A 23,553-nucleotide genomic window follows, 5' to 3' on the forward strand; every position below is an offset into this window, starting at 1 on the left:
TCTTTTTTTTTTAAATGATCATTTACTTCTATAATTCATTTATATCAATTATATATTTCATCCATTTCAGATACGATTCTTCAACTCAGCAAATGTTTTGGGTAATTTCTCTGAACATACAAGAACACTAAGACTTTATCCTCGGCCAGTAGTAGCATTCCAAATGTACAGCTTTCTCAAATCTCGTCCAACAAGAAGCCATTTTATTGCCAGAATGGCAAGAACACAGGTATGACAATAGTTCTGATGATAGGATGTTTTATTGTCAGTGTTATATAAAGAATATGACAACAGAGAGGGACATAGAGAAATATTAAAAGGACACTTGTCATTATAACAATTTTCAGGAAAATTATTTTTTATTTGCAAGTTAAACAAACTTGCTTTTATATGTCTCATTTACCCAAGCATAATTTTCTTTTTATTGAAGGGTTGGATTTGATAAATATCAATACTGAAAAGATGAGAAAAATCTGTATGTTTCCATTCTTATCATGCTTATGTGATAGATATGGAATGTATGTCATGATCATGTTATTTAAGAAGTTCATCATTTATTTAAGAGCATCATCATTTATAAAGCTAAGGGAAAACCAAATGTCAAAATTCAATGTTTGCTTGAGGTCCATCCATCACTCCAATGATTGATTTGCAACTCTGCATATTAATTCGGTTTTAAAGTGCTTCAGAAATGGGAGGAGAAAATGAATGTATTCTTTACTTGTTCTTTATTTTTTTGTGACTTTGAAATGGCATGTGCAATATTCAATAGTTAAGATTTATTTGATCAATTACATAGAATCTATATTTGCTAACAATATTGACGATTCTATTGTTACCACATTCTAATATTAAATATCTAAAAGTGACCTCGGGTGTTTTATTTATTTATTAATTATTGAATATGGTTTCCAGTATAAGGTGTGATAAAATCTTACTTATGTAATGTTCATTTTAACCCCTTATTGATATCAAATTTATGGCCAGCAGTTGTTGATGATGGAATACCTTCTAGATTACATACAGATATCAGATATTGCGCTAAACAAAATATACCCATGAGTATTGGGATTGTAGGATTTTATTACCACCACGCATATTGTAATAGTAATTTGTCTGTATGTGTTAGTCTCTAAGGAATATTTGAAAATTACTTTTCACCTTATAATAAATTGGTTACTAAAGTTTAAAATCAAGTTGCCTTCAATTCTTCGATTGATAGAAACACAAATACCTATGACATATGTACTGCAATTGTTTTTCTAAATGATTTTTTTGAGAAATGTTGCTTTACCTTGCAGCTGTTTACTTTATCTTGGGTGTTTTTGATTTTAACATGAATACAACTGAAGGAGATCACTTTCAAAATAGAACCCCCTCCTCTACACAGTAAAATTTAAAAGTTCCCTGACATTTTTACTGTACTCTGACACCCACCCACTATTGAGATTTAAAAGTGCCTTCCCTGTGTCCAATGTATGATTTACTGGAACAGGGTTTAATTAGAATTTCTAAAGTTAAATCAGGAGTACAGACAAAAAGAACCACATTGACATGATTGAATTAAATTAAATATATATACACATCTACCAGCAAAGTTGTGTTCAAAATATTTTTTTCAACACCTATATATAATTTATGCAATGTGTGTCTTCAAATGAATATTTATTATGAGAACATCTATTATAATAAATATATATTCTTGCTGTTTTACAGGCAACAGAGTATTTTGGTGAGTGGTCACTATGTCCAAAGAATGTAGTATTCCTACGTGTGCAGACGTCTGTGTTTGACCCCCTGTTGATTGGAGACAAACCTAAGTGGTATGCCCATCAGCTACAGGCTATAGAGTTTAAGGTGTATGATGAATCGTCAACTCTCGGGTCTGCTCTGTCAACAACGACAGGGGAAACACTCAGTGATGAATACCCAACAGGTGAGTTTAAGGTGTATGATGAATTGTCAACTCTCGGGTCTGCTCTGTCAACAACAACTGGGGAAACACTCGGTGATGAATACCTAACAGGTATGGACGACTTTTGAATTCCTGTACTTACCTGTAAATTTCCTGTCATAATACATATGTTATTATGTCACAGTAAGAACTGATTATTCGATGACATCATTTACGCTTTTTGTTCTGTTTGACAAGAATTATACAAATTATTCCTGGCATAAACAGATTTATAGCCTTTTCTATGTAAAATGTGAACAATAAATGATAAATTGGATATCACCTTTTATAATATTCTGTAAAGTTTTTACTAGCACAAATCATCATTGGAATAATTTAGGGCTATTCTAGAAAAAATTGTATGGGGGGGGGGGGGAAGTGTGAAAAGTTGCTCTGATACCCATCACCCATGTATTATTAATAAATACAATGTAACCTCAACAAAGTAATCATTAAATTATTTCAAATCATTTGCTAACCTTTGATAAAGTATTGAGAGCAAAGCAAATTACACTATTAAAAAACTTTGAAGCATTTAATATCTAATTTGACCTGAGTCAGTCACAATGATGAAAAAACATTAACACTTTATAAATTTTGAACAATGGAAGTGCTTTAATGGATTTACCTACATCAAGAACCATTAAAGCCAAACAAAATAATTGAAAACCAGGGATGTATAAACATGTAGAACTATTTAAAGCTATTTGACCAAAAAGGAACTTAAAAGAATTAACCAAATTCATCCTAGGTTAAATTTGCCTGATGGAGTTGGAATACAGTTTCTTATTGAACTCATTGACTATTTTACAGATGAAAGTGGTAGTGACAGTGATGGAGCAGATAGTACCAGCTCATCTTATTCTTCTCTCAGCGATTTTGTCACAGATATGGTCAACAGTGAGATAGATGGTGATACACCAGGTAAATAAAAAACAAATGATTTGATACACTTTTCAGCTTTTTTTTCTCTCACAACCCTCCTTACCTGTGTATTTTGCTTATTTAGTCTACCAGTGGGGTTCAAATGGAAGTCTCCTAATTATTTTGAAATGTCAAGAATATAAAATAAGGAGATGTGGTATGGTTGCCAAGAAGAAAAGCATCCTTCAGAATTCAAATGACATGGATTAGGCAACTATAGGTCATCTTTCCCTAGAGTTGATTGATATTCATATTCTGTAAGGTAATAATAAATGCATACTTTATAGAGTTGAAAAGAATATTGTAAAACAGTTCCAAATGCAAAGGTATACATCCAACAGACCACAATCCTCTGATCTTTTTGTTTTCCTAAAATTTGGTTGATTTAGTTTAAGATGTTTTTTTGCATAATTTTGACATTTCAGCTTTAGTTCTAGAAAAGCAAGTTCTGTCAGTGGATGAATCAAAGTTCTATACACCACCAAACAAACTACAGCTTCCAGAAACACCTATAAATACCAGTGACTCAGCTAATTCTCTACCAGAAAGTGACGTCAGTAGTTCTGAATCAGAATCACGGTCAGGGAGTCCAACATTTGCTCAGGATATTCCTGATCAAAGCTCAGCGAAAAGTACTCCAAGTAAGGTAGACAAGGTATTTATGTTTATCAATTTTGAAGAACCATTTAAATGCCTCACCTGCAAAAGAATGTTGCAAAATGCAAGACAAAGGGATGTTAATCCAGCTGCTACTTTGTATCCATTTGTTATAAAGCTTTATGTTTTTGAAGTAAAAGACCATAGTAAATCAAATTTTGTATATCATAAATTTATAGTTTTTATCACATGATATGCTGTAGTTATTATGTATAATGAGTAATAAGACAAATAAAATTGAGAAAGGAAATGTGTCAAAGCGACAACAACCCGACCATAGAGCAGACAACATCTCTCAAGTACATAGAATCATTGCAAGGTATGCATGTCCATCAGACAGTGTTCATCTGACCTTTACCTCAATTTTTGGTTCACATTAAGTTTTCATGATTAGGTCCATTTCCCCGATACTGATCCTGATAAAAAAAGGCTGATTTATAATAACACTGACTTTATTTTGTATTTATAGAACTTAAACTGAATTTATTTTTATTTCAGAAGTCAGAATTTATATTTGATTCGGGAAATGTCTCAGCGACTAGCAGATCTTTAAACAGGTAATGTATGACTATACAATATATTACATTGATTCTACCGCAGGATCAGGTGTTACACAAAATTTCTCCCTCAAGAAGTTGAATTCTCATATCTAAAATGCAATGCTTGGCAGGCCTTTTAGATATTTAAGATTAAACTGTCGAGAGATTAGAAATCTCGAATCAATTGAGACATAGTGGTGGAATCTGTTTCTTTTATGGTTTTTAGATGAAGTGTCAAACTTTTTCTTTCTTTTTCAACAATCTATTCAAAGATTATGTTCTTTCCTGAGATATGACCAAACATGTTCTAAGCCCACTACGCTAGTCAAATGTAATGAAACTTATACACAATGCTTATTACCACCAAACACATCAAGTACAATTGGGGTGGGTTTCACTTTCATGGTTCTGGAGTTATGTCCCTTTATAAATGGAAAATTGCTAAATTTTCTTAGCAATTTTCCGTTTCAGCACTCTTAACTTTACTTTGCCAAAACCAAATGTTTAGAAACTGATACACAATGCTTATTACCACTAAACACAGATGAAGTTCAAATTTGGATGGTGTCATTTTCATCGCTATTGAGTTATGTCTCCATATAAATGGAAACACTGCTGAATTTACCATTAAGCACTCTAACTTTACTTTCCAAAACCAAATGTTAGAAAACTTATACACAATACACATTACCACCAAACACAAATAAAGTTTAAATTTGATGTTAACTGTTCTCCAGTATTATCTCCCTTTATAAATGGAAAAATTGGCAAATAAGTTTTGTGCAATCTATCACTTTGACTGTTCTTGAGTTTTACCTCTTTACAACTGGAAAAATTATTTTTATCCGCACTCTGCTGACCAAACGTTTCATTTCCACACTCAAAAGAATTAGTACATTGACTCTTGCAAATTTACAAGTGTGGGCATCTGTGTTTTATATTGTTATTCATCTTTTATTTTGGAAGGCAAAAAGGCAAATCAGGATAGCATATTTTTTTTACCTCATTATTGAATTTTGACCAATTTTGACCAATGAAGAACTGCGGGAATCAATTGAATAAAAATTGAGAATGGAAATGGGGAATATGTCAAAGAGGCAACAACAACCCAACCAAAGAGCAGATTACACATTAATAAAAAAAAAAAAAAAACTTTTTAAGGAAAGTATAAATCAGTTCAGAATTCAAGAAATATATAAACCTGTAAAAGTGTATTAGTTTAATATGTATATTATTCTAGTGCATTAATCTTTCTGAAGACATTTTTACAAGATCATTACAATTTAATGTTACTGGTTTCATGAATTCTGATATGCTGTACATTGTTCATAACATTTGACAAATAAGAATATTCTTCATCTTTGCTGCATATTCATAATCTGATTTGACCATCAATATTTGCTTCAGTGCTATTTCACTCTTCTCCAATTGTCTATACAAATTACAAGATTATAGTAATATTTGATCTTTTGCATGTGATTTCATTTTACACTTCAGGAAGAAAGTTATTGATGAAAAGTTTCAAAAGATCAAATAAGAAGGTCTCATCAGCAAAAATATCAGAAGACCATTTTTAAAAATCAACTCTTTCAAGTTTGTTTTTGCTTTTAAAAGTAGTTAAAAAGTTGAAATTTAAATCTCACCTTTATTTATTTTATTTCAGTTCAAATTTGACCCACTCTGACAGTATTGGATCAAACAACAGTACTCCAGAGTTACCAAAACGTCCTCCACCTTTAGCTCCATTAACCAGGAGCATTAACTCAGCATTTGAAGCCTATGAAAAACCATTGTCACCAACAATAAGAAAGGGAAGGAACTCACCAGGTTTAATGAGTCCACAGTCTCCAAGGATAAGGAGTAATAGTAGCACAGATCCAAGGATACGTAAAAACAGTAGTGGATCAAGGGTAATTGATACCCAAAGCAGATAGATGATTTTTTTTAGCACATACATTTTTTTACCAGCTTAACTGTATTTAGTATAAGAGTTAATAATAAAACAAAAACATATTACAAAACGAGGGTTTTATTTGGGGTTGGAATATTCATTAGAATATAATTTTTTAAAGTCATGGTCTCCATCATACCTCTTTTCTCTCGAATATTCATTTTGATTTTAATGAATTAAAAGATAAACCATGAAAAATGCATGCAGCATAACAAAAAATAAAGTAAAATATGCATTTCATAGAAAAGCGAAAAAATCCAAAAAGACAAGCATATGCATAAGAATGAGTTGGAAATGGAATATAAGTTGCATTTGTTCTAATAAATTTTTAAAAGGATGTTTTTTTTCTGCTGAACAAAATATTAAGTTTACAAATTAATTAAGATGCTATCCTTTCCAAATGAAACTGTTATTGATAAAAATGATGAATTCTCTTTTTAGTCAGTTCCTGGAGACAGAGAATTACCAGAAAGAGGCTCTACACCTTCATCATTGATATCAACAATCAGTAATGAACTCACAGACATGGCTCAATCAGCAAGCAGTACAATGTCAGAGTTATTTGGTAAGATTCACCCACTCATTCTTAATTTAAGCAATAGAAATTCATCATATATTTATTTCGTGTTATTAACTTTTAGTGACTTTGTGTTTAACTTTAGAAAATGTCTAGCTGTCAGAACAACCTTTTTAGTGTAATTAAAATTAACTAAATATCAATTTACATAATTGTAATAAAATTCAATTTTTTTCTAGCCTATTTTTATCAACCTGAAGTTATCACATTCATTCATCTTAATAATCATTCCTATCATTTACTTATACAGTAAACCAGCTGATTTTGGCCTTTGAATATAATTTTTTATGAATAAAACAAAAAAAAAAAAAAACAAGAAGGAAAATTTTGTGCAAAAAAAGATAGTTTTAGAATTAATAGAAATTTAAATTGTATTGAAAATGAACTGGTAACTAGCAAAATTCTGTATTGTAATTATTGATTGAAACTATTTTTTAACAGACAAATTTTCATTCTCACCGAAATGTGAGATTATTGAAGAGAAAACTGAACCAGGTATTATCACTTTAAAAAAAAGAGGTAGTGACTTACACATTTTTATGCACACAGCCTTGTTTGTACGATTAGAAATAAACTGTGTGATATATTAACCAATCATAGTCCACTAACACATTGCTGTAGTCCACTTACTCATTGCTGCCAAATTTAACATCTTACCTAACTGATCTTATTTGATCTAAGGTTCATAGCCTCTAGTGAATATGATAAATATTTTTCCAGCAGGAATTTCAACACAAGGGGGATCCACTAGAACCTTAAGGGGGCACATATGTTGAATCATAGTAAACAGTGTACAGTAATTAGTGGATCTGAGGCCAGGAGTAGTAATTTTAACTGAATACATACCTGCCAACCCTCTCGTTTTGAGCGGGAGAGTCCCGCTCAACTACAGAAATTCAGGAAATCTCCGCTTCCTGGTAACCTCCCGCGCAGGTGTATAGAATCTCCCGCTTTTGGATACTTTATCCTTGAATGACAAGTCAACATTAATTATGTTTTTGTGTCACTGCTGAGGGTTGTTGTAACCTGTAAACATGGTAAATCACAAACCATGATAAATTAAATGGCTTCACTTGTAAGCTTGGGTGTCTACTTATTATCGATCATTAACGACTTTTGCTTCAATCTTTGTGTTAATAAAAACATTTCAAAGAAATTTCGGATTACTTCCCCTGATTAACCTTGTTTTAAGTTATCCTTCTTTAAATAATTTGAATTGATAAAACAATATAAACTAAATACAAATTGAACAAAGGATACAAAAACATGGCAATTAAATGATTTTGTATGCTTTAAGACAAAAAAAAAAATTTATATATATAATTTGTCATATCTACGAGGGAGATCTCCCTCTTTGAAGGTTTCAGAGGTTGGCAGGTATGTGAATAGTTTCTTTAACAATCTCTCCTTCATCATACTCTCTTTCTAATGTCATAACTGACCAATAAGTAAGTGCATTTGGATAAAGTGATTAAGACACAAAACTGTCTCTGATCAGAATTTAAAATATTTCCAAATAAACACTTAACAGACACTTCCTTGGGATTGATAAACAATTCAATAGTTAGAATATGAAATTTTTTATCTAATTTATGTATTTTTAAGACCTGAAATGTACAAATTTGTTTCATAATATAGTTTTTGTTAACAAAAACTGTTCAGTGTTTAAAAAAATCATAATAATAAATGCAGAAAGCTCAAAAGAAATGTTCACAGGTGATTCTTATATTGTATTTGCTAGTTCAAATTGTAAAGTTATTTTGTTTATATAGAAACAATAGAATCAGACGATGAAATACTTGAACAGAGATCAGACCCGGGTAAATGAACTCTTGTGGTTTACAACCATTTTGGGATAAATTGTACTTGCATGTTTGAAAAATATATATGAAAGCAGCTTTATACTGGTAAATCCTTATTTTTATTTTCAAAGAGGTCAGGTTGTCAAGTGGTATTGTTTGCTTGCTTGGAATTATCATACAATATATATAAACTGAAGCATTCAATTTCCTTTTCCAATATCTTTTTTTCAGTTCCATTCTAAAGTTTTGTGTTTATTGTAAAAAGTTTAAATATTTTTTATGGTCATGGGATTATTTTCTTTTTTTAACCGTTACTTTTCTTATTTGTATATATGTCATGTAAAAACCGGCTAAAATCATAATGGAAAACTAAACTACAATTTTTGTTCAATAAAACAATGGCAGTTAATTTAGATTTATCTCCCTTTACTGGTAAATATTATACTCAAAGAAAAATCTTTTTCTATTTCTTTTAAAATTTTTAAAAGTTGTGGCCCTCATAATTGTCATACATTTATGTTTCATTAAGCAATGAATTTTTTAATCTGTTTTATTATAGGATTTAGAAAGCATGTTTGATAAATTTCGATAATGATTAAATAATACATTTTTGTTATGCTTTAGAATTTATCTTGTAGGATCAACAAGAAGCCCACAACATCATCATGCCAAACCAGTAAAGCCTTTTGCACCTTTAGGTAATTCAAATGATTTAGTTATTATAGCTGTTTAAAATGAAACCTACAGTGAACAAAGCATTGGACCGATAAATGTAGACACTTTACCATTGAAACTTATCTCCTTATTTGTTGAGAATCTTGGTACACTGGATATTACTATCCTTGCTCTGACAAATCATTCAGTATATGTAGAGTTATAAACATTGTATTAGGTAGTAATTTAAACATAGAAATATTTTGAACACTGTACAGTAAAATGAATTTCTTTCAAGTGATTTTACTGTTGCTATGAACAATTGACTTTTCGACAATATCCTGTCAACAGGAATATACTGACTGGTTTTGAAAGGATGTTCTGTGTATTTCATCATTATTTTATGTAAAAGGTGCAACTATTTTCTAGAATTAATCTACATCGTGTAATGCCAAGCATAAACTTCATGAATGAAATTTGAATTATTTTGTAAACATGTGAAGTCTAATATTAATGCATATGTAATTAAAATAAGTATAAATGAATATTTGAATGTTTCAGGAAACAGAAAAGCTTTGGTAGAGAAATCAGGCTTAGTTAAACATGCCACTAATCCAAGAAAAACAAAAGAATCTCAGAAAGCCAGTGGAAGTGATGGTAGATCTGCTTCTAATAGGTAATGTACATGACAAGGATAATTTGATAAAGTCAGCTCAAAATTATAAAAAGCATATCAACAAATGAATTATAAATTTTATGATTAAAAGCAAAATTTCAAAGAATGTTCTTATATAGATTTAAAACCCCATCTTTTTGGTTTGTGTAAACTACATTTTGAATTGTTCAATGCATGATTCTGAAACATTAAGGATTGTATCAATATAATATTTACAAATATGTTGCCTATAAAAGATATTTTTATCACCAGTGTATATGTGTTTCAAAGAAGATGACAAATTTTGTATACAACACTAAATTAAGAAATTATTAAGAGGTTTTGATTAATGCAAATAGTGTGACTGGGTGATTTTCACTATGATAAGAATTTGCATTCAAATATCTAATTAAAAAGTCTGTATGAAGATTTTCCTTAAATTGCAATAATTAATCTTGCATTTTCTTCCATTATACAAAAATTGCAATAATAAATCCATGCTATAACTTTTGAGTTTACAGTATAGTATGCAACATAACATAAAAAAAATGATTTTTGTTGCAGTGAAAATCAGCAGTTTTTGAAAGAGATTGTAACCAATGTTATGGAAGGACAAGGTGTCAGCTGGTTAAAACTAGGTCGTGTCCGAAGATTGATGGAGGACGAGAACTATCGTAACTTTGTTGTCAGCAGAATAAACAAAAACTTGGATAAGAAATTAAATGATGAAACACAACACATTGAAGATGTGGTATTGAAACTTTTTATATAATTATCTATTTTATTCATTTGGATTATATCTGTACAAGAGAAAAGTGACATACATCTTTATCAATTTAAATCCATTTTTTATTGTCATTAAACTAAAAAAGTTTTTAACAATTATAACACAGTAAAACAAGATAATTTTGTTTTGAAAAATATCTACAATCATTTGTGATTGTATGCTGTAAAGACGTGGGATAATCGGATTGTCAGTTGGCCAACAATCATAGAAACACAAGTCAAAAATAATATTTTACTAAAACAAAACTAAACAAAATCAAACAAAACTAAACAAAATCAAACAAAACTAAACATGATTATAACATGCAAATGAATACAAATAAACAAAATAAAAACAACTGAAATGTTAGTTAGTACAATTTTATAACATCTATAAAGAAAACAGGAAAAAAGCAGAAAGAAAAGAGTGTGAATCATATTTTACAGAAAAAAGGAGTTCAAAACCTACCATTCATCAGTCTTTCTACAGTTTACTTGTTTCAAAAGATTATGATTTAGCTGTATCATTTCAATTGCGTGTTTGTTTTGTGTATGTATGTATATTTTACAGTGAATGTATTGTGTATTTTTGTGGTTTTTGTTTTCTAGAGTTTGTCAAAGACAGTATTTAAAGGAATGCTAACCCTGATTAAAGCTTTGATTCATGGTCTAGAACATACCTACCAGAATCATGGGCTAGGAGGAATGGCCAGTGCTTTCATGTTATTAGAGATTAACCACACCCACTTCTGGATAAAGGACGCTACGGGGAAACTGCCATCAAGTAGTCGGAGTGACACTAGTGTTACACCCGATGTAGGTTATTTGTAATCATTGATAATGAAATTTTCTGCAGTTAATGGTAGGGGGTATATGAGATTTCAGAAATATGTGATTTTTTTTTAAACAAATCAAAAACAAAACATGAGCTATTTGATTTTTCAATGTAATTAGTTAAGCATGTACAAAATTTAGGAACTCCTCAGCATTGAATCTTGAGTCGTTTTGAGGCTGATACTTACCCACTTTTCTATGATTCAGTATAGATTCAAAATTAGATTTGTGAAATGATACAGTTAAATAACAATACATCTACAAAATAGGTGCAATTTGTGTTACCTAACATAAAGCTTAATGAAAAACAAAAAAACAAGAAAAATTGAATATTCAAATGTTTCTATGTTTGGTTTAATCCATCATTAATATGTAAATATATTTACTGTAAAGATATATGATGTTGAAGCAACTCAAAGTTGTTGTATAGTGTTGAGGATAGGTGGATCAAGGTCTATTGGACAAGGTATAAATCTGAAACATTGAAATTTAACACAATTTTGTTGTTCACTATGTGTTGGTGAAAGGGTCATCACTTTGTTAATCAACTTAAACATGGAATTGAATTTACAACTTCATATGTTGATACTAATAGACGTTTTAAGCAAAGGAATGGGTCCATTTGCATGTTAATAACTATTAATTTGATCTGTTGGCTTGATACAGGTACTGTATACAAAATAAACCTTGTGACAATTATAATTTATTTTCCTGTGCAGATATGAACAAGCATACAAATTGTACTGAAATGAAAATTTTTACTCATGTCATAAAAATCTTAGCATGTGCAGTATTAACCGTGTTCTCAACACATGACAAGATCCTTGTAATATAAGACCAGGCTTCGACAATAACGCTTGTCCGATTGTCCGGTACCAGAGGGAAAATAGGTCGGACAAGTAAAAGCTGTGTCAAGCTTGTCCGTCGGGACAAGTACAATAACTCTGCAGAAAATAAATTTCATCCAACTTTGATGAACAAAGTATAATTATAAACAAAAAACAAAAAAACAAATATTAATTTGACATGTTTCTGTATTCTGTTTATTCAATTGCAAAACCTTTTTCTTCAACATCATGAACATGTTTACTTGCAATCGATAATTTTTAACTGTTCTGGGTCTTTGTCAGGTACTTTTTAACAGGCTAAGGTATACTATTCTCGGAAACTAGTCTTACTGATCCGAATCAATGTTGCGCTTTGTAGATAAGGTAACTTTACAGGACAGTTCGTCACCTGGACAGGTTTAGCTCAAAGTTTAATAGACAGTTTGGCACCGTAGGAGACATATTTAGTAGACATGATTGATAGACAGTTTGGCAAGGCAGGAGACATTTCGGGACCAAGACACATCAGTACCTCATTTTCTTACCTATTCTGTTCTTTATAATAAATACCATACCAGTATTTTTTTCACAATATTTTTTTTTATTTACCAAAATATCATAAAAATCATATTTGATCATAAGTAGAAAAAACAATACTTGCAATATGGTGACCTACAAATGTATAGTTGTTAATTTCTCTGTCATTTGAGAGAGTTGTCTCATCGGCAATCAGACCTTATCTTCTTCTTTTTATTGATTGCATTTGAATAAACTTTTTTCAATTTAAACAAAAAAACAGGATACAAATCCAATGAGTGTACAGGCCTATCAGATGGTGCCTCATTTTTAGGAGTCTGATGAGACTGGCATTGATGAAAACTAGAACCTAAGTTCCGCGACATGACTAGATTCAGTTGTACTTGACTCATATTTTTGAAAAGTATTTCAAAAGAAGTACATCAAATTCTGTTCTATTGTTTAAATTCGTTTTGTTCCTTTAATCAACTTAAAATGTAAAACGGTTATTTTTAATTAAAAAAATTTGGACAAGTAACAATTTCATTCGGACAAGTAAGTTTTGATATGTACTTGTCCTACAGGACAAGTCCTACAGGACAAGTTGAAAAAAAAGTTATTGTAGAGGCCTGAAGACACCTTTAAATATATATATATAATCAATGCATGTATTCTTACCAAACAATACAAGAATTGAATGATATTAATCTTTATTAGATTTGAATTTACTAACCATAACCTACCATGTTCTAGAGGAATTCTCCATTTGGAAGTCACGAAAGTTTAGCTTCCCGGAATGATGACTCTCCACAAAAGCAGGAAACGTCTTGTTTGCATGATGAACACTCCATTGCATCAGTTGGTATGAAACCTTTTTACTAATATTCATATGCTTGGCACTAAATGTCCCTTATTGTGGTGGGTTAGCATGTATTGGGTTAATTTATTAAGGTGTGATTTTGAAACAACAAATAACTGAATATAGTATTTATCCATGATCAGTGACGTATAGTAGAAATTATTCATGTATATGTATGCAAACATTTGTATGTTCACTGTTCCAAATAAATATATGTAATGTCTTGTGATATGTGTCTTATCAACATTTAAATTTGAAGACAAGATTTCTATTTGAACTTCATTAACAATAAACATAATAGACATGCTGAAGAAATTATACTTTTAATGAATAAGCCCTCTTAAGGCTCTGATGTGTGCATTATTATTGCTAATCACTGAAGACTGGTTAAACTTATTTAGCGTTTTTAAGATGACATGCTCCTCCAGTGTAAACAAAGATAAATCTAAGAAGTGCAATATTGACTTTGTATAAATCCATCAATTCAGTTTATGCATGCCAATGAGACAGCTATTAATATATGACTAATGTACAAAGATGAGAATTACAAGTCACTGTACAGCCTTATTCATTGTTATTTTTGTAAACAATGAATTTTTATTTTGTGTCTTTTTTAAGTTAAAGGAAAATTTTGTCACTTAATTTAAGTTTTTCACAATAAAAATAAATTCTTCACAGTCTATTGAAACCGACTGAGCATTATTCAGACTTAATTATTTTGCTTATGTACTGTAATGTTACACATGTTGTGCTTTGTTTGTTTTAACCTGGAAAGAAAGCTTGATCCTTTTACAAATTTTAACCTTTATTGCTTTAAATATACAGGGTAAATATAATTAATGAACCCTAATCATAAATGATTTGTCCCCTACATCTGTAAATCTCCCCCACAACCAATACTATTCATATTTACCCCTGATATTTGAAGTGTTTACCAAATTCCTTGTCTAGATCCCACCATCGTATTTTGTTGATGGCATGAATTGCATACAAGCGAAGATTTGTTCTTTAAAAGATATTAAATGTTTTATACAATAATGCACAGTCATGAAGTGTATATGAATAGAAACTTTGACAAAAAATTAGAGTACTTTTCATTGGTTGACAGGGCGAGGTGAAGCTTATGGTAATAACAAGGGTTGGTGGGCAGACCACCACCCACTGTCCTCCCAACATTCTGATTTGTCCATCACTTCATGTAATAGCACTGATTCAGGCAAGTATTTGATGTGGTGGGTGTATGCACTGTGTCATCAACACTAAGGCAGATCCAGGATTGTGTCGTTGTAAATCATTAAAAGAATCACAATTTATCATATGATTGTCTTGATAAGTTGCTTGGTATATTATTCCTTGATAGTAATAAAAGCCCTGCAAAAGTAGTGTTTAACCCTTTTTAGTTGACAATTTATTTTTCTCAATATTTAACATATGAAAATAATTATTAAATAACCCCAGAATTGCATAAATCCATATTTTTCTACAGATATCTTTTGGTGCTGTCTTTTCATGATAGAAATGAATAATGAATGAGTCTATATTTGATATGATAACAATATGACCAGATCAGCCTGGATTTGCCATTTAGATAATAGAATGACAGTGTTATAGTCCAGACACACAAGAAATAGTGCATCTTATATACTCCATATGTTAGGTAGTTAGGAGTTATATATCTGTTAGTACTCATGCATGTTTTTCCAGTAATCTGGCCATAGCTGAATTTCACAACCCTGTGATATGATTATTTCACAAACCTGAAAAATAGTTCTTTCCCAAAAGCTTGATCAGTTTGCCATGAGTACTTAAATAGCTTTAACATAGACATATGAATTTTCATACTTTATTTTATAACACCATTACTATTTTTAGTTTGGGCAGTGTTAGAACTGCTTTGATCTATCTTCTTCAGATACATATTATCTCTGTCAATCTGAATGAAATACAGATCCTTGAGGTTTAGCTTACAAGACAATATTTTTAAAAAGATTTCAAGATCTTTGGGTTTTGTCATAATGATAAACACCTTCAGAAATTTGGAGGTAGATATTTCATTCAATGATTGACTGATGTAAGATTTTCTAAAACAGAAAATAGAACAGAGGGATGTCAAATTATTGTAAGCAAAGCTTGGACACAGGATCTGCATTTTATTCAGATTGGTCTTGTACATTCTACAACTTGTACTATCTTTCTGACTTTAGTTCTGCATTTTTTTTTCCTTGATTTTTTTTTCATATTTAGGCAAATGTTAAAACTAATTTGTGACTTGATTCGAGTAAGCATGATATATATTAATTAGCTTAATTTTATGAAGTGCTATTTAATTTTAATTAAGTGCATGAAAATGATATATCGAAACAGTATTGTTAGAATTAATAGTTTAGACATTAATCAAGTGCAAACAACAATAAGATTTTACAGAAGTAAAGCATTAGCTTCCTAGATGTGATTACATATGTTTTTAGTTTGTGATTGATATTAATAGGGAAATACATGTAGTTTATTCAACCATAAAAAGTTTTGGTGAAATGATGACAGATTTGATTAATTGTATTTTATTAGATTTAAATTTTTGCCATTGATCCTGTCATAGACTAGCATTAAAATGTATAATATAAAAAAAAGTATTGAAAAAAATACTACCTCAGAACTTTCTTAAGTAATCATACTATTTAGATATCCATCTACTAGAGAAAAGTTTAGCTTCTTGAAGTAAGTTATACTGCAGCAAAAACTCAGAGAGTAAAACATTAATGTCATTCTTGTAGGGGTGATTTAACCATTGTTCTGGTAAATGAAGAAAATTTGATGATTATTTGTTGATAGCATATTTAATAAAAGATGTTAAGCTACTATCACTTTCTGTTGAATTATAGGATATTCTAAAGCATATTGATTAATCTACCATTTTCTTTTTGTCATTTTTAGGGTCACCAGTTATTGTCAATGGTGAAGAATTTGAAAATATTGAAATTCGTAAAATCGATGAAGGCAGTTCATTGGATTCAAACAAACAATTTCTTGACCAAAACCGAAATACACCCAAATCATTATCTGTTAGACAACAGTGTGACATTATTGTGACAAAAACAGACACATCAGACTTAAAATCTCCAACTGACGTATTACATCATATCGTCAGAAATAAAGAAATTATAAACTCTTCACAAGGATTGGACAAGAGGTGTAGTATTGACTCTGAAGTGTCCGAAGCCAATACATTGATTAGTTCTAGTTCTGAAACCGACGGGACTGACAGTGGACGGAGAACGAAAAAGAGGATCAACCACCATTCTATCAGAGGGGCTATGTCTGACAGTGAAATGGAAATGTCTGGGGTTTGTATATTAATGCCTTTGGTACCTCAAGATAAAAGCTGTGAAATTGCTTATTGATAAGTTTCTGTAAAATCTGGATTATTGACATGAAAAATATTCCACTCTTGACCAAACAACACTGATAATTAACTCATGCACTACGCGCATTTGTGAATTAATGTGTTGTTCGGTCACTCGTTAAATATTTTTCTCTATTTGAATTCTTTGATTAGTTATTCTATAATTAAACTATGCATTAAACAATTTATTAAAAAAAAAACCACTTGAATTTATACTTATAAAAGCATACAAAAATACATACCACTCATCAGACAAAAGATTTTAGAACTCTTGTTATCTGTGCTACCTGATAAAAGTTGATAATTATAAAATTATATGAATTCCACAACCAAGATAGATGTTTAGATGAAATAGGCTGCATTTATAGATAAACTTTATTTTTTTCAGATTGTAAGTTATAATAAGAGAAGTAGATCACCCAGTGTATGGAGTAATAAAAGTTCTCTTAGTGCAGGGTTCCGATATCATGAGGGTAAAGTCATCAGTACCTCTCCTGTACCTCATAGTCCTGATACTGGTAGGATGTTCCTCTTTGAGGGTTTACTAGGTAAAGAAGTATATAATGTAGTCAAGAATTTATAGAAGTTATAGATACATATTAAGAAGATGTAATATGAGTGCCAATGAAACAACTCTACATTCAAGTCACAATTTCTAAAAGTAAACCATTTAAGGTCAAAGTACAGTCTTCAACATGGAGCCTTGGTTGACACCAAACAGCAAGCCATAAAGGACCCATAAAATTCATTCAGAAAAAAACAATCAAACGGAAAAAACAATGTTCTAATCCATATAAGATACAAAAACACTTATGAATCACATCAACAAACAACACATTGATGCATATTTATTTTTCTTCATGTTTGGAGATATGTATTTGTATCCATTTAAGTTAATTGATTTAAAATTTCTAATTTAGTAATCAACTAAGCCTACAAATTCTTATCCACATGTACCAACAAAGCTGGACAGAGGATTTTATTTTGTAATATGTATTTTATTAACAGCTAAAAACTGCTCAGTTTTGACTAATATGAAAGAAGACTTTATTATTTTTTTCTATTGCCTCAAATAATGAAAACGGTTGTTATTTTAGGTAAACTATAGAAATTCATTAGACACGATACAGATCCAAACATGTATAATTTGCAGTAACAAACTAAAAAATAATATTTTGACTGAATCAAAATACTAAAATAAGTTGAATGCTTTAATAAAACCTTGGTGTGGCAATGATGAGAATTATAAGATTAGGTTGATGATTAATAATAATAATGCTAGCTATTGTTTTACTAGAATGTAGTGAATAAATATTTTTGGGTATTATCTTGCAGGTAAAGACAGATCAAGATTATGGGATCAGATGCAGTTTTGGGAAGATGTATATTTAGATGCTGTAGCACAGGAGAGGGATATTATAGGCATGGACCAGGGACCAGGAGAAATGATGGAAAGGTTTGTTAAATCTTCATAGGTCACTTCTTTAGTAACCTTACATTCTAAAGTGGGTGGTATATTGGGATTGGGGAGTGTCCTTTTACCTTTTCAGACTTATGTTTTTTCATCTGGGGAATCTTAATTCCTTCTTTTGTTTTTACAGATGCTTTGAACAATACAACATAATTTTGTAAATGATTTATGGAATCTTACTGAAACATTATTTACTTTTGCACCTAATATTTTATTTCCTTATTTGAATGACTTTTGGACTCTATCCCTTATTAGACTAGGGCTTGTTCCTACACTTTACAAACTTACATACCAAAAGACAATTAATCATTAACGAAAGTATGTTCTGTTAGTGTTTACAGTGTTTCCATAATTAGTCAGTACACCTAATCTTATACAATTGTTTCCTTTCCTAAGGAAATCTTATTATATACAGTGCTCTTAAAATATTCTCAAACACAAGATTAATCAAAAACAGTTAACAGTAATTTTTCAGAGGTAAATTTCATCTGTTAAAAATAGAATTTACGAAATTGAATATTTTATCAGCTTTTGAAGTGATTGATTGATTGTTGATAACTTAATGTTAAGAACTGAAAATTGCTAATCAAATGAAATTTCTCTTATATGTTTTAAGAAATGTGTATTACATTTATTTATAAAATATGTATTTATAGGTATACCTCCCTGGGTCAGTCAGAAAGGAAACGATTGGAGCAAGATGAAGATAGATTAATGTCTGTGATACTTTATAATATTGTTGCATTTATGGTGATGATGCGGGTTCCTAAACAAGAAGTGCGCAAGAAAGTACGAAGGTTACTTGGCAAATCTCATATTGGATTGTCATACAGCTCAGAAATCAACTTCTTGTTAGATAATATACCAAATCTGGTAAGTTTATTTTACATTTGCGAATATAGTTTTAAAATGTAATTAAGGAAATTCATATCAGCTGCACATGAAACAGTTTAATCAGAGTTAACAAGGCCAAACATTCACAAGTACTAAAATGTTGGTAGAAGCATACATTCCATGATCATTGAGGCTAGTAGTATCTCTTATAGTTAAAAATATACTACACTTGTCTCATGACAGCAGAAAAGTAAAATTAAAGAAGAAAAACAAAAAATGTAACATGAGGGTAAAAACCTTGGACATATTGATATGATAAATACAATCTTTACCAACAAAATAGTTTATAATCAAAATTTTTCGTTTCAATTTAAAAAAGATTTGACTTCTTTACCATTTTGAATAGTTCATAGGGTTGGAGTTATATCATACAAGATACAAACATAGAATCGGATCTATAAACCAATGTTGACGTTATGTAAAATAACTTTGACATACGGTACTTTAAATGTGATGTGCACAATTTTCTCTTTGTATTAATATTGTGACTTTATGTTTCAGCATGGTAATGATATAGATCTAAAACCAGTTGGCAGTAGATTTATGCAGAAACAATCTTTTACTGTACACTGGGGTACAGATAACACGGGAGATATGTTATTTATGGAGGTTGGTTTACTTGTCATAAACAGCATTGAATAATTTGAGACAACAGAAATCTTGTTAAATAATGCAAATCCATCAATCGGGACAGACAATTTTTTTCTGAGATAAACACATCTGTATGTATTTTCTCTTTAACGCATGCACCAATGCTTGATATCAAGTCTCATAGATCATATGATTTGATTTCTTTATTACAACACAATATATATGTTGAATATACCTTTCCAAAGCAGAATAAGAAAAAAGTCTACCAGAATTTGACAATTGTTTGGAAAATAATTCTAAACATAATTTTGAGCCCAGTTTCTTATTATCCTATGTACTCAGTTATGAAAAAGGAAAACATAATTCAAATCTTTACTTAGATTTATGCAAAATTTCAAGCCATTTAAAAACTTTTTGACAAAACTGCAGTTCTATATTTATGATACATGTATATGAGTTTGTGTTTTTTTGTAGGTGTGTGATGATTGTATTATATTACGTAGTGTGACGAGTGCAATATGTGATCGATGGTGGTATGAGAAGCTAGTTAATATGACTTATTGTCCTAAAACTAAGGTGCTGTGTCTGTGGAGAAAACATGGAGAGAAAGTACAACTCAATCAGTTTTATACTAAAAAGGTAAGAAGGTTGTTCAATCACAATCATGTTTAACACTGCCATATATTTTTTTCAGTTCCTGCCCGAAGTCATGTGTTTGTCATTGGTTGCTGTATGTCATATTTGTTTGTCATTGGTTGCTATATGTCATATTTGTTTGTCATTGGTTGCTGTATGTCATATTTGTTTTTCTTTGGTTGCTGTATGTCATATTTGTTTTTCTTTGGTTGCTGTATGTCATATTTGTTTTTCTTTGGTTGCTGTATGTCATATTTGTTTGTCATTGGTTGCTGTATGTCATATTTGTTTGTCATTGGTGGCTGTATGTCATATTTGTTTTTCTTTGGTTGCTGTATGTCATATTTGTTTTTCATTGGTTACTGTATGTCATATTTGTTTGTCATTGGTTGCTGTATGTCATATTTGTTTGTCATTGGTTGCTGTATGTCATATTTGTTTGTCATTGGTTGCTGTATGTCATATTTGTTTGTCATTGGTTGCTGTATGTCATATTTGTTTGTCATTGGTTGCTGTATGTCATATTTGTTTGTCATTGGTTGCTGTATGTCATATTTGTTTGTCATTGGTTGCTGTATGTCATATTTGTTTGTCATTGGTTGCTGTATGTCATATTTGTTTGTCATTGGTTGCTGTATGTCATATTTGTTTGTCATTGGTTGCTGTATGTCATACTTGTTTGTCATTGGTTGCTGTATGTCATACTTGTTTGTCTTTGGTTGCTGTATGTCATACTTGTTTGTCATTGGTTGCTGTATGTCATACTTGTTTGTCATTGGTTGCTGTATGTCATATTTGTTTGTCATTGGTTGCTGTATGTCATACTTGTTTGTCATTGGTTGCTGTATGTCATATTTGTTTGTCATTGGTTGCTGTATGTCATATTTGTTTGTCATTGGTTGCTGTATGTCATATTTGTTTGTCTTTGGTTGCTGTATGTCATACTTGTTTGTCATTGGTTGCTGTATGTCATATTTGTTTTGTCATACTTGTTTGTCATTGGTTGCTGTATGTCATACTTGTTTGTCATTGGTTGCTGTATGTCATATTTGTTTGTCATTGGTTGCTGTATGTCATATTTGTTTGTCATTGGTTGCTGTATGTCATATTTGTTTGTCATTGGTTGCTGTATGTCATACTTGTTTTTCTTTGGTTGCTGTATGTCATATTTGTTTTTCTTTGGTTGCTGTATGTCATATTTGTTTGTCATTGGTTGCTGTATGTCATATTTGTTTTTCATTGGTTGCTGTATGTCATATTTGTTTTTCATTGGTTGCTGTATGTCATATTTGTTTGTCATTGGTTGCTGTATGTCATATTTGTTTGTCATTGGTTGCTGTATGTCATATTTGTTTGTCATTGGTTGCTGTATGTCATATTTGTTTGTCATTGGTTGCTGTATGTCATATTTGTTTTTCTTTGGTTGCTGTATGTCATATTTGTTTTTCATTGGTTGCTGTATGTCATATTTGTTTTTCTTTGGTTGCTGTATGTCATATTTGTTTTTCATTGGTTGCTGTATGTCATATTTGTTTTTCTTTGGTTGCTGTATGTCATATTTGTTTTTCATTGGTTGCTGTATGTCATATTTGTTTTTAAGTTCCTGCCCCAAGTCATGAGTTTGTCATTGGTTGCTGTATGTCATATTTGTTTTTCATTGGTTGCTGTATGTCATATTTGTTTTTCATTAATTTTTTTGTCCTTTAGTCAGTAGCTTTTCCAAAGTTTGAAAATAAGTTTATAAAATAATCGATAGTTTACAATATCAACTTAAAATCGTTTCCTATGAATAATATTGAATCAACAGATTTTTCTTTGAAACCAAAACCACAAATTTGATGAATACTTTCTTTCATAGTAATTCACATATTTTGAGATGTCATCAGCATTATTGAAAATGTTCCATTCTTGTGGAAGAAAAGTTCAGTTGAGGATGCTAATAGATAATTATTTTTCTCTCTAAGGAACAACATCAAAAGATCGATGTAGGATAAAAAAACTTAATTCACATAGTTTGGGGGTAGGGGGTATAAGAGGCTGCAAATTTTGTTATCCTACATTGATTTTCTGGTTGCAGAAACAGCTATCATACTGGATAATCGTTTTTTTTTTCAAATTAAGTTACCAAGTGGGTAGAGTGGTCTTTGAAAAAACTATGTGAATTAAATTTTCTATCCTACATTGATCTTTTGGTGTTGTTCCTAAGTTAATGTATATTGATAGCAATTTGCAGTGTATTAGTTGTGATATGTATCTTATAAAGCTCACTTTTAAAATGGAAGATATTTCAAACAAGTTCATACTTAAAAGTTCAACAGCTATAAAACATAGAGATGCTCTACCACAAAATGCATTACTGAAGAAAAACTTTCATATACATGATATGAATACATATTTTTTCAGTGTCGAGAACTATATTTCTGTGTGAAAGAAGCTATGGAAAAAGCTGCATCTAGGAACAATGGCAAAGTTCCAGGTAAGATTATAATTAAATAGAACAGGGAAATAGTTACCTCACACTGGTTTAAAAAGTGTGCCAAAATGTTTTTTTTTTACTGATGTCCAGAGATGGGGTGATTACATTAGACAACAATCGAAAAAAGATAGATTTTTATTTTCAATACTATGATATTTGTTATGTATTTTCAAATGAAAAATTCTGACTTTACTTAAACACTAAGACAGACTGTATTTTTAAAAAATGGACTAAACATTGAACACCAAAAACAACAAGAAAATTAAAAAAAAAGATACTACCATGTTGTTTACCCTCTAATATTGAAACAACTTTTCAGCCACTGAACTTGGTGGAGAATTCCCTGTACAAGATTTGAAGTCAGGACAAGGTGGACTCCTCCAAGTCTGTATGGAAGGGATTGGACTATTACTGGCCAATAGCAAGGTAGGAATCACAATAATGGACTCTTCCCATGAAGTCACCTAAACACCTCATAGAGTTATCTCCCTTACATTATGTTTGAGACTTCTCTTCTGAATTTTGCTTTAAAAAAAATATAATGCCACTATTTCAAAGATGTATATGAAAA

The 23,553-nt window shown here is 30.6% G+C and overlaps 1 protein-coding gene across 32 annotated transcripts in view; it reads left to right on the forward strand.

Annotated features, from left to right (window-relative positions):
* The window catches only part of LOC139482678 (MAP kinase-activating death domain protein-like), a 68,031-nt gene that overhangs the window by 30,351 nt on the left and 14,127 nt on the right, over positions 1-23,553 (forward strand). For 6 of the 32 annotated variants that reach the window (XR_011654910.1, XM_071266700.1, XM_071266690.1 and 3 more), the window contains 22 exons: positions 71-229; positions 1,717-1,936; positions 2,768-2,878; positions 3,304-3,533; positions 4,034-4,092; positions 5,738-5,984; positions 6,467-6,590; positions 7,044-7,097; positions 9,043-9,102; positions 9,620-9,734; positions 10,278-10,464; positions 11,088-11,294; positions 13,409-13,517; positions 14,623-14,730; positions 16,446-16,855; positions 17,303-17,462; positions 18,250-18,370; positions 19,042-19,258; positions 19,781-19,888; positions 20,345-20,509; positions 22,910-22,982; positions 23,302-23,408. Coding sequence is in view for 31 of the 32 variants with exons in the window: in XM_071266700.1 (XP_071122801.1) it covers positions 71-229; positions 1,717-1,936; positions 2,768-2,878; positions 3,304-3,533; positions 4,034-4,092; positions 5,738-5,984; positions 6,467-6,590; positions 7,044-7,097; positions 9,043-9,102; positions 9,620-9,734; positions 10,278-10,464; positions 11,088-11,294; positions 13,409-13,517; positions 14,623-14,730; positions 16,446-16,855; positions 17,303-17,462; positions 18,250-18,370; positions 19,042-19,258; positions 19,781-19,888; positions 20,345-20,509; positions 22,910-22,982; positions 23,302-23,408 (3,351 nt within the window). In the remaining variant the exon portion in view is untranslated. Of the gene's footprint in view, positions 1-70; positions 230-1,716; positions 1,937-2,767; positions 2,879-3,303; positions 3,534-4,033; positions 4,093-5,737; positions 5,985-6,466; positions 6,591-7,043; positions 7,098-8,374; positions 8,423-9,042; positions 9,103-9,619; positions 9,735-10,277; positions 10,465-11,087; positions 11,295-11,705; positions 11,779-13,408; positions 13,518-14,622; positions 14,731-16,445; positions 16,856-17,302; positions 17,463-18,249; positions 18,371-19,041; positions 19,259-19,780; positions 19,889-20,344; positions 20,510-22,909; positions 22,983-23,301; positions 23,409-23,553 lie in introns of all 32 variants that reach the window. The other 26 variants (XM_071266707.1, XM_071266699.1, XM_071266709.1 and 23 more) reach the window with 12 other exon arrangements.

Source organism: Mytilus edulis, chromosome 7 (assembly GCF_963676685.1).
Source record: "Mytilus edulis chromosome 7, xbMytEdul2.2, whole genome shotgun sequence".
In the NCBI taxonomy this organism is placed as follows: Eukaryota; Metazoa; Mollusca; class Bivalvia; order Mytilida; family Mytilidae; genus Mytilus; species Mytilus edulis.